The sequence below is a fragment of the Heliangelus exortis genome, chromosome 20 (genome assembly GCF_036169615.1).
Source record: "Heliangelus exortis chromosome 20, bHelExo1.hap1, whole genome shotgun sequence".
Lineage (NCBI taxonomy): Eukaryota > Metazoa > Chordata > Aves > Apodiformes > Trochilidae > Heliangelus > Heliangelus exortis.
Window position 1 is genome coordinate 816,545 of NC_092441.1, and position 11,575 is coordinate 828,119.

At 44.3% G+C, this 11,575-nt stretch overlaps 1 protein-coding gene across 3 annotated transcripts in view; it reads left to right on the forward strand.

Moving 5' to 3' along the window:
* Positions 1-11,575, forward strand: part of RNF213 (ring finger protein 213) — a 46,622-nt gene that overhangs the window by 8,802 nt on the left and 26,245 nt on the right. For all 3 annotated transcript variants that reach the window (XM_071764676.1, XM_071764674.1, XM_071764675.1), the window contains 18 exons: positions 696-890; positions 1,416-1,611; positions 2,251-2,306; positions 2,574-2,727; positions 3,191-3,343; positions 3,918-4,016; positions 4,723-4,845; positions 5,264-5,444; positions 6,043-6,216; positions 6,499-6,639; positions 6,917-7,503; positions 7,799-7,964; positions 8,183-8,400; positions 8,690-8,830; positions 9,047-9,208; positions 9,645-10,782; positions 10,973-11,166; positions 11,265-11,417. In XM_071764676.1, the coding sequence (XP_071620777.1) occupies positions 696-890; positions 1,416-1,611; positions 2,251-2,306; positions 2,574-2,727; positions 3,191-3,343; positions 3,918-4,016; positions 4,723-4,845; positions 5,264-5,444; positions 6,043-6,216; positions 6,499-6,639; positions 6,917-7,503; positions 7,799-7,964; positions 8,183-8,400; positions 8,690-8,830; positions 9,047-9,208; positions 9,645-10,782; positions 10,973-11,166; positions 11,265-11,417 (4,231 nt within the window). The remainder of the gene's footprint in view (positions 1-695; positions 891-1,415; positions 1,612-2,250; positions 2,307-2,573; positions 2,728-3,190; positions 3,344-3,917; positions 4,017-4,722; positions 4,846-5,263; positions 5,445-6,042; positions 6,217-6,498; positions 6,640-6,916; positions 7,504-7,798; positions 7,965-8,182; positions 8,401-8,689; positions 8,831-9,046; positions 9,209-9,644; positions 10,783-10,972; positions 11,167-11,264; positions 11,418-11,575) is intronic.

Below are 11,575 nucleotides of genomic sequence, written 5' to 3' on the forward strand. Positions count from 1 at the left end.
TCACTGTTGCCAGAGCAGTAGTTGAGTAATATTGAATTAAAACAATTGGATTTTCAATATATATGAAAACATTACTTGGTATCTTTTTCTGTCAGGCAGTTTCTACTTTCTTACCTGTCTGCTATGCCACATTTGGAGTCATCTGTTTCTACTTTTTGTTGATATTTTTTTTCTTTTTTTTTTCTTTTTTTTCTTTTTCCTGAGTGCTTGCTTATTAGGCTGTTACCTAACTGCTTACTTGGCACTCAGATGTCTAGTTCTTCACTTGCACAGCTACAGTAATTATATTTCCTTTTGAAGACCTTTGTAGTACTTCAGCCCAACTAAGAAGACTGGCAGTTGTCCCTAGAATGCTTGGCTCTGTGCATCCCTGTCACCCCATCCCTGGCTGAGCTGGGGGGACTTGTGTGGAAACTGTAGGTAGAGTATCAGCACTTCTTAGAGTTGTCTGTAGGGTTTGTGCAGAGAGGTTCAGGTAAGATTACAGCCTTGAGTTTTAACTTTGGCCATATATACTCTGCAATGAATCTCAGATTGAGCTAAAGTAATTACAAGAAGGTATTTCAAGGTACATAGTGAGACTGGGATGTATCACTCCCCACCCTCTACCTCCCCCATCCCCCAGGACATTCTTGAGTCCTGTAAAAAGCTTGGTGTTTTTTCCTCTCTCTTCTGACCGTGTTTGTTTTTTATAGTGTTTCCCACTTAGTGATTGTGCTTAGACACTTGTGCCAGAGATGCATTGATGACCAGGTGGACCAGTGGCTGTGGATTCTTCCTCTTCTGCATTACTTTGCTCCATCACACCGTGACCACTTGTCCATGGAAGAAGAAACCTGGGCAGGTCTGGAAGGGCTTCCATTTGCTGAAACAAGGAAGAGGCAAGATCCGTGAGTTCTCCAGAGTTCCTACTTACATCCAGTGCCTTGACACTGTATTTGGTGGTGATCACCTTACTTTATGCCTTTTTTTTTTTTTTTTTTTTTTTTCCCCATTGCTTTTAAAAAACAACAAATGTAGCATGTTGACAATGATACTAAGGACAGAGGAAGGGACATACTGGTTGCAAGGGTAACACATTTTAAAGCTGCAGAGTATGTTACCTTTCAGACACAAACCTTAATTCTGCCAGTCATAGAGCAGCTTGTGTGGCTGGTGATGCCTGAGGTGAGTTAAAGCAGCTTGTGATATGTGTTGTGCAGAACCTGTGCAAGACCTGGAGTTTATTTTCCTCAAGTGCTTCTGTTTAGTAGTTTGCCACTGCTGGTGCAATCACAGGGTCTAGGGGTCTTCTACTGGTTTTCAACTGTGAATGAAAAAAGCACAGGAGTGAACATAAGAGTGCTCTGTGGGCTGAGCAAGTTCTTGGCCTCTTGTACCTTAAACTTGAAGATTTTATTTTGTCTTCTCTCCAGGAAGGACCTGCTGCAAGTAATAAAAGAAAAGAAACACTTGATGGAATTTGATACAACTCTGGTCAAGTCCTGGATCTGTGTGCTGCCCCTGGAGAGCCTGGCTGAATTTATAAAAGACTTCCCCAGTGATTTTCTCGTTGTTCTTCAGGGTGTTTCTTACAGACTAGAGAATGGCCTTCCATTCTGTGTCCTTGAGGTTTGTCTGCTAGCAGCTTTACCCAGCTAAGGGGTGAAGGCTGACACTGGTGCCTTTGAGCAGAACCTGGGGTGAGTGGGGTTGGCAACAGGCTGGAGTACAAAGAGCTTAAAATTAAGCTAAAAGCAAAAGTAGTTGCTCTGAAGAAGAGTCCTAAGAGGAGGTGGGGTGTCTGAAGCAAAAAATGTTGGCACCGATGAGAGCGGGGTCTGCCCAACTGGATTTGGGTTTAGTCACTGATGGCAAATATTTTGCTCTTGAGAACTCCAGATGACTGCCTGAAAGGACTTTTTGAACAGATTTTGGGGGTTTGGGCACAGTGCTGCTTGTCTGAGAAACTTTCCTGCCTGTTGTTGAAACACTTATTTGTGTGAAGACAGGAGAACTGGACATTGCAAGTAATAACAGATTTTAAAACCCTAGATTGTAAGAAATGCAGGGTTTGCTTGTACAAATAATAGCCAGCTATATGTTGACTCTGACATCCAGTAGATTTTTGCAGTTTTATAGCTTATTTGTAAAAGTGTTGGAGAAGGCCTGGAAGAATACTGAATTCCCTCTTTTACAATATTCCCTCACCTAATGAGAAACAAATCTGTGAAATTCCTTCCACAATTTAATTTTCTATCTTATTCTTAGGTAGTAGAGAATCTTCTAAAGACATTGCTGTGTACCTTGGATGAGCAGCAGGCCAGGTAACTGAAATGTGCTTTTGTGAGAGAATTGTCCTTTTTATTTTCACACCATGTCTGTGGGGTGGGGTTATGCTGGTGGCTAGAATGTAGAATTGAAATCTACATGAATAAAATCCTTGTGTTTCTGTTCCTCTATCAGATAGCAACATTTTTTCTAATTCCATCTGAGGGAGGAATAGTGGTTACCCCACCATATTGAATTTGGTGGGTTTTTTTTCTTTTTCCTCTGAGCAGAGAATAAATTATTTCTCTTTTTCTGTCCTTCAGAGTTCTGGGAGCTCATTCTTTGCAGTCCTGCTTGACCTGGTGCCTCAAGCTGTACGAGAGGGTCTGCAAATATGGGGAGAGGGTGGAGTGGAACATGATTGCTGCCACTTCTGCCAGGATTATTTCTAAGCTTGCCAGACTTCAGCCCACAGCAGTGAGTAGCAGGGACCATTCATAGGTTGATATGTGGAAGGTGTCTGGAAGAATTACAAAAATGGCACAGCAGACTGGTTTTACACATCCATTCCCAATTTGGAAAACCTAATGCTCTAAATTAACCAAGGTTGTGATAATTTCCAAAAGTTGTGAAATCATTTAATGATTTTGATTCTTCTTACTAGAAATAAGGTCAAATGCCTAGGTTGGCTGTCACAGGTTTTGTTTTATGTCTGTTTTTTCCCTGAGACACATACTCTTTATTTCCTGGAAGAAGTATTTTTAAGCACAGACTACTTGTAAGTTCTGTATTTTCCAAGCCTCCCTCTATACTTTATTCAAGTAGTGTTGCTGCTGCTGGGCATATTTGTGCTTTGCATGCATTTAGGCCTTCTTTTTTAGAAATATTTGTTTAAATCAGTTGTACATTGCTCTCCTGCTGTCTTCTGTGTGTGTGGCAGGTCCCAGGAGATGCTGTGCAGGAAGTTCCAGTGGTAAATGTCTTTAATCATGTGCTGAGACACACTCGAACCTGGTTCAGGAATGCTTTAAGAAAGAAGTTACTGAATGAAGGCTACAATGATGTGGCCTTCTCTTTTTCTGGGGAACTTCAGGTTTGTCATCATCTAATAACATGAATAAAAATGAGTTTTACTGTAGCTTCACCAGGTAGTCTTGAGTCTAAGGGCTCTTTGCTGGGAACTGTAGTGGCTGTGGCTGGGTAAGGAGTGAGCTGGGGACAGGCAGTACAACTGTAGGCTGAGAAGCTGTGTTGTTTTAAACACTGTTGGACTGAATTAAAAAGGGTCATAACTGGTGCTGCTCAGCTCACCTTATTGCTCCTTTTCTTGTCTGTTCCAAGAGGTGTTGCTGGAGCTGTTGTCTTGGCCATCCTGCTCCTGGCTGCCCTTCATGCCTTCCAGTGGGCTGAGCACAGAGCAGCTCCTTCCAGCATCAAGGTGGAAGTGGTTCATCTGAATGTCTCCTTTAGCAGCTGAGACATTTTGACACTGGGCTTAAAAGCTGCCTTTTGCAGCTCTGGGAGTGGTCTTTTTTCTTCTGGTTGAAAACATCTGAAAGGACTGCAGATTGTCTGAGTAGTGTGGGGCCTCTCCTCAATATAGTTCTTTGGATTTCCTTGTTTGAATGCTAAATCTCAGCACTTAGTTTTTTGCTTCTCACTTGCAGGCCTGGGATAACTTTGTGAAGATCAGCTTTCCAGATGAACAGTTCACTGAGAAGTGGAAGAATACTTTACTTACAGATCTGAAGAGAAGAATTCAGGAGGTAGGGGAGATGGCACACAGCCATCTGTGCTTAGAGAGTGGATTCTAGAGCCTGAATGGTCACAAGAAAACACTGTGGCTTTGGTCATAAAAATTGCCATTTCTGTTACCAACCACATTCTGAAGGCTCAAAACTTGGATGTAAAACTACACCACACTGTCTTCTTGGCATCAGAGACTTCTGGCTAGCCTGGCTGCAGAATTGTTCTGTTTCTAGTAGTGAATGATACCCTTATACTGTAAAGGAAATTGTACATTTTTTTTACCACCCCTATAGTTTTAAGATTGCTGCAAAGTAAGCACCCAAGGGCTTACAGAAGCAAAGTTGGTGCTTGCCTCTTTTTTATTCACTGTGCAGAAACTGTGTTGTCCGGGGTCTCAAATATGTAGCTCCCTTCTAAATTGAACTCCTACATCTTCTCATCTCCTTTCTACATCAAACAAATGTTTCCTGGTGGAAGCTTGACTTGGAGTGATGCACATTAAGTAATCACACATTTTATATGGAAACAATCTAAAAGATTTTCCAAGCATTTATTTGTATTTCATCTCTCTTCCAGGCCCTGATAAATGGGCTGGTGCTTGGCTCCACTAGGAAAATTAAACTTTCAGGCTTAGGACTTTTTATTGTCTCAGTAGCCACACTGTGCTTTTGGAAGAAACACTTTGAAAACTTTAAGTTGATAAATCTCCCTTTTGCTCTGCAGGAGTCTCCAGTTAACCAAGTGCTGGTCTATTGCTGTCAGCACAACCAACTTGCAGAACTTGACTCTTCCATTGAGTGGTGTTTCTGTACTTGTGCCACAGAGGCTGCAGTTGTGGCTTGCCAGGTATTGTATTGTCCTACCTTGAGGGAGAAGAAAGGTCAGATTCTGTAGAAATGCTGTTGCATAATATAGGGATGTGCATTGTGGTGGAAGGAGAATTGCACATCCAGTCCTCCTTGCTTGAGTTGCTGTGGCTTGCTTAAGTTTGTTAAACCAGCAAAAAAAAAAAAAAGAAATACTGGCATGAAATTTGGAAATTAGGATCTGCTTATAAAGGGGTCCATGAAAATGCTTGCAATGGTTTTGCCATCCTGGCTTCTGGTGTCACTCACATCATAGCCATGTCAACTCTTTTGGAATATGCCTCAGCACTGGAGGTGCCAGTTCTACACATCAGTGCCTGATCCTAGGACAAAGATGGGCACAGTGTAATCTGAAGCACTGATGCCTTCCACCCCTCTGTTTTCTGTGCCTCTTGCAGACTGACAACAATCTCCTGGAGAAAATACCTCCCCACAGCATGGGCAAATTCAGCGAGCTTGTGTCATCTGTTATTGTGAAGTCATGGCCAGTCCAGGATGAGCAGTCCAAGGGGAATTTTGATACGATTTTGCATCACCTGCTTACCTGGCCTAGCATCAAACATGTCTTCGCCTTAAGTGGTATGTCTGTTAGCTAGATTTGTAGCAGTGTGTGAAAAGCTGTTCTCTGTCTTGCCATCCCTACTTTGCAGGGTAGCAAACAAATATATAAAAATTGTCTTGTACTTGTTTTATTCCCTATCTCAAAGCTCAAGGTGTTTAGCCTGTTAAGGGAGAGGAAGGGCTAAGGAGAGAGGGCTGGTACCACTCTGCTTGTAGTTCACTGCAGCCACTTGTGCTGGAGTGCTGAACCTGTAGTTCATGTGGATTTGTAGAATGTAACTTCTTTCTCTGAGAAGTCCTAATAAGTTGCTGCTACACAAAAATGCAGAAGTCTTTGTCAGGTGAATGGGTCAAAATGGCTTGTGCTTCCTCTGCAGTTTTTGGGTGTGGGTTCTCCATGGGAAGGTTTCTGAATTGCTCTCCTGAAAATCCTGGTCATTTCTGTTTAGAAAAACATGGGGGGTTGGAGGGTGATGTGATGTGTTCACAGGGTTTTGGGTAGGGATTTGAATGGGAAATGGAAGGACTCTGTCATGGCACTGACTGGTTATTGGTTGTGTCTTAGCTTTGTGAAGAAGGGCTGATCAGGTTTTAACATGCTTTGTTTCTGGAACAGGAACTAACAAAGAGCTTATAGACAAATTTACAGATGAAGCAAAGAAAGTAATGGCAGCAGCAGACTGGGTGTTTATGAGTGTCAGCAGTGACATCCAGAAAGGGTGCATCCTTGTGAAACATCTGGAAGAGATTTTCCAGCATAAGCAGCAGTTCATCTATATCTGGATGACAAGTAAGAACCCCATTCCAGGGTGGCATTATTGGCTTATGGCATCATTGTAGTGATCTATGGCCTACTCTGCTAACCTGCTTCTGTCATTAGTAATGCTAATTAGGTGCTTCAGCAGTTAGTAGTGCTGCCCATGTCTTTGTCCTTTATATGGAGCTCTCAGCTCCAGTCTGTGTTGTCTGCATTTTACTGTGCTGTTTGAGAGTCACAAATACAAAACCCAAGGTGTGGGTGCAGGGGATGGGGAAGTATCTGCCTTGTGAATACAGATGAGTTTTCTTTCAGAGTTCCAGAGCTCTTCTGCAGCCAGAGAACTGAAACAATTGTTGCAGAGGAGGCAAGAAGAATTAACACTACTCAAAGAAGAGAAAAAAGCAATAGGAACCTTCCTGAGCATGTGTAGGAAGGTGCAGACATTTGTGAAAGGTAGAGTTTTTGAAAATGGCAACTCCAGGGAACCAAAATTTTATTTGAAAATGCCCTGGCTTTGTAAACAGGCTTTATTCTAAACCACAGCAAGGGTGAGGAGGGGTGGGTGGATCAAATGAGTGGCTATGCATCAAATGATATCTGTAGGTGTACACAAACCCAATAACATTTTGTGGCTTGGTGAATTAGATGAAGTGGGCTGGACACAGGGTACACAGCTGAGCTCTGTGGTCTCTGAGAAATCTGATCTGTGACCTGTCTTTCTGTTGTATAGTGGATACAGGTAAAGTGGAATATCAGCACTTGGAAGATCTTTGCTCAAAAAGACTAAATACAGTTGTGACTGTGGAAAGCAGACAGCCACAAACCTTCTACAGCCTGAGTCCAGAGCTGAAGGAATTTGTCCTTAAAATGCACTCTCATAAGGACAGTCTGATCTTCCAGCAGTTCTGGGAAGAAGCAGCACAGAAGGCAGGAGAGGAGTGTGAAAGTTCAGAAGAGGAGGATGACAATGTCCCTGCATTGGACCTTGATAGTGTTTTGAGCAGTCTAATCTCCCCTTGTTTTGCAAGATATGAAAGGTTGTATGATGACCTCAGATCTGGAAGTCTCACACTTTCTGCAGTTGATAAAATTTTTCGGGAATTCACAAATAATCCTGAAGATCTCAAAAGTGAACTAAATGCCGTGTGTAAGCTTAGACCTGGAGAAGCCAGAGACTGGGTTGATTGTCGTTTTCAGCAGATCCAGCAATACCATGAAATGCATGTCACTTTGGATGCTGCCAAGATGATTGCCTGTGTCAAAGAGATCTTAAACCTCTCTGGTGATTTCAGCATCCTGGAAAACTTGTTGGACATAGTAAGTATCCACTTCTTCAGCTCTGTTCTGCCAGGGTGTTGGCTAGAAAGCTTGGGTAAATCTGAAGCTTTCTGCAAATCTATCCCAGTATATCAAGAATCCTTCCTTGTCCCAAAATGCTTATTAGAGATAAAAATTAAGTGTTCAAACAAAGTGCTTTTGTCTAGGCTTTTTTGAGAGAAGATGGTTTTCCTGTTTGGGTTGTGGCTTTGCAGAGCCTTCCTTTCCCTGCTGGAGCAGGGGTTGTGGTTCCCATTTCCAGACTGAATGTTTGTTTCCACTGCTTGATTTGTAGACGGAAAAGCTTGAATCCTACAAGACACAAAAGCTGGACTCCATCAGCCCTGAGCTTGTGAATGCCAAGAGTCTGCTGCAGGGGATCACTGTGAAACATTGTGGGTGCCTGAGGGAGCTGGCCCAGCAGAGGGAGTTTGTCAGCTGGGTCAGAGGAGCTCTGAAAGGTGAGAGCTGCTCCCCCAGGAGTTAAGCAGGCAGCAGGAGAAGGCCAAGGATGTCATTAATGTGGGTGACTCATTTAGTAAGGATGGCTGGAGGGAAGTTGTATAGGAGATGTGATGTTTAAGGGCATTTCTTCTGCATTGCCTGTAAAAGGTGGTGATGCAGAATTGCATTAAAGCTTCCTCATTTGTTGTTCGTCCCTGTGTTCGTCTCATTTAAGATATAAATGAACTGAAGGTGTTTGTAGACTTGGCCTCCATCTCTGCTGGGGAGAATGACATTGATGTGGACCGTGTGGCTTGTTTCCATGACACTGTGCATGGCTACTCTTCCCTGCTCTATGAGCTTAGGCAGGACTCAGGGTTCAAGGACTTCATGCACTGCTTGAAGAAGCTGTGGCGAGCCCTGGACAGTGATGAGGATCTTCCCAAGAAATTGGTGAGTCCATGCTGTACTACTTACTGTAGCTTCACTTTTACAAGAGCTTGGTGATGCAGAAGAGGGCAGGCAGATGGATGGGATTCTTACTCTGCAGCAGGATGTATTTCTGCAGCAGGAGGCAGGGAAAGACTGTGAGCTCTGTTTAGCCTCCCATGGTGCTGTGGCCTGTAGTTGTTCTTTTCATCTTTCCCCATTTGAAGCTCTTCTGCCACCCCACAGATGGAGTCCTGGAAGGACATGCCAAGTCAGAGCAATTGGGTCAGTGCCATGTCTTCTCTTCCCACAGCGTGCTTCAGCTCAGCACTTAGGGTGGCTGAAAATAGTGAAAGAGAGCCACGGGTCTGTGGAGCTTTCATCACTCTCACTGGCAGCTGCCATCAACAGCAGAGGAATTTATGTTCTCAGAGCACCAGATGATGGCCAAAAGGTGAGGCTGCTTGGCTTTCCCTTCCCTCCTGCAGATAACACTGCAGATAACACTGCTGTCACAGCGGTGTCTGAAATGTGCTGTAGCTTTTATCCCACTTTGCACAGTTCCTTTCTGGGGGCTGCTGCCTCCTAAGTGCTCCCCTTACTGGGTGTAGCACTGTCTCAGGAGTGACACCTCGGTGCACATCAGCACTAATGACTTCTTCTCTGTCAGATTTCTTTGGACAATGTCCTGCACTTCATCCTCCCAGGGAGCTCTGGGGATTGTGAAGCATCACGGAAATACTCTCTGGCAGAGCTCCGTGAACTGCAGAACAAACTGATGCTCATGTCAGCAAAGGGAGAACAAGGCTTGGAGGTGGAGAAGTTCTCTGAGGTCAGATTTCAAACCCAGTGGGTTACTGATGTTGAGGCTGGGGCTGGGTTTTTGCCAGGAATATCAGCTTTTCTGGCTGTGTTTTACAGCTGACTTGCTGGGGAGGAATAGTAGCAGGCAGGCAGGTGTTCCCACCTCTTTGGTTCCCTGTTGAGGTGGAACTGACCTGGAGATGGCACAGTGAACTGGTACCCTCATCCACTGGGGATGCTTCTGCCTGGGAGGGTTGCTGTGCTTTTGTAGAAAGCTGGGGGTTCCTACTGCCTTCCTGAGGATACCCTGTTATAAAACCACAGTCTTTTGCTACTGTGCAAGGCCTGACACACCTGGCTTGGGGCCTTTCTTTTAAAGAAAAGTTTTCTGTGGCTTAATGACTCAGACTTGTCTTGGTGTATCAGCTTAGGTTTTTTTTTCTCTTTCCTGTATCCTCACACAGATCTTTTCCAATGTCCAAAGACTTGCACAGGCCTTTATAGACCTTTATTCAGCTGGGAACATGCTCTTCCGCTCCTGGCTTGCTCAAGTGTATTGTTCACCCAAAAGAGAATCATGCATTCTTATGGACTTTTTTTGGGGACTGATCCCAGAGCTAGAAGGACAAGGAGAAGTGGCAGCTGTGCTCCTAGGCGTCTGCAAGATGATGGAGAGTTTCCTGGAGAGCTGGAAAAGTTTCATGTATGAAAAACGACTCCAGCATTTCTACTTGAACTACTACACTGCTGAACAGCTGGTCTGCTTGTGCACAGAGCTGGGGCAGGGGGTGCCCAGCCAGGGTGCCCTGATGATGCTTTCATTCCTAAAACACAACTGCACTGAGCAGGATGTCCTCAGAGCCTCCAGGAGAGAGGCACCTCTCAGCTCAAGGAAGGCTATTCCTGACTTGCATGTGATGCTGGATGGGGAGAAGGACCTGACTGCATGTCTGAAGTGCATCTGGGAGTCCTACATGAGCAACATGGGCTCCTTGCTTCCAAACTGCCTGGATATTGATACTCTAGGTGGATGGCTGAAGAATCTGGCCAGCTGGGAGAGTGAGCATGTCACACGAGACTTTCCACAGTATCTTCAGAGTGGACAGCCCAACCTCATCACATGCCCTCGCTCTGAGGTGCTCACTTCTGCTCTGGCTATTTACATGAACAGCCCTGCCCAGCCCCTCCCAACTTTTGATGAAGTTCTCCTGTGCACCCCTCAGACCACTGCTGAGCAAGTAGGGCTCTTCCTCAGGAGGTGCCTCATTCCTGGCAGCAGAGGAGAGAAAATTTACAGCATGCTGTATGCAGATGAGCTGAGTTATGATGTCAGCTGCAGAGCAGAGGAGCTATTCCAGCACCTGAAGCACTTCAACACCACCTATCACCTCGTTGTTCTGTGCAACTGCGAGAGGGAACACAGCTACATCCCTTCTGTCTTCAGCCAATACAAAGTGCACGTGATACCCCAGATGCCACTACCTGAAATCCAGCAATACCTTCAGCACCACTACAGGGTTGCCCAGCCTTCAAGCTCAGCTGCTTCTGTGTTCAAGGACAATATGTGTGTTGGAATTGTGTCCTCCAAAAAAGCTGGTGTGGGTAAGATGTCACATGCAAAGCAGGGTCTGCTGAGTATTAAAAACTGGAGTGGGGTTCACCCTGCTAGGTTGTCTGCCTGAGTGATAAGCGATCTAGTAAAAAAAAAAGAATTATTTGAACTACAGTCAGTTGAGTGACAAATTTCATCCTTAGATAATGGCTTTACTTATTTCTGTGTTTTTTATAACAGGGAAGTCTCTTTATGTGAAGAGGCTACATGAGAGACTACAAGAAGAGCAGCCTGACTGTACAGAACTTCTGAAAACCATCAGACTAATTGAACCCAAGGTGGATGAAGATAAAGTGCTAAAAGATCTTCTGCCTTTTCTGCAGACAAAACACCAGACAAAGCCCATGATATTCCATTTTGATATCACCTCTTCCGTAAGTACATGCTTCCCTGTCCCAAAAGTTCTATGTGTTCTGTGAAGTTATGATGAGCAAAAGAAAAGGAAATGCCTTTGGGTCTTTTCTTGTGATAGGTACAAAGTGGAATTCCGGAGTTTCTGTTCAAGCTGCTGGTTTTGCAGTATCTGGCAGATAATAATGGGAATATGTGGCTACGGCAGAAGTGCCATTTGTATATCATTGAAATCCTTGAGGTATCACCAGTGCCAAAGAAAGCAGCAAGACACGTATGTACACAGCAAGACCTGATTCCTTTGAATTCCTCAGTCTTTTTGCACATGGTTGTGTATAGCTGCACAAGAGCAGTAGAGACTATAACTGTAAACATGGCATAGGATTTACTTGTGCATCTCCAAGTGGTGTCTCTGGGTACAAAGGGATGGTA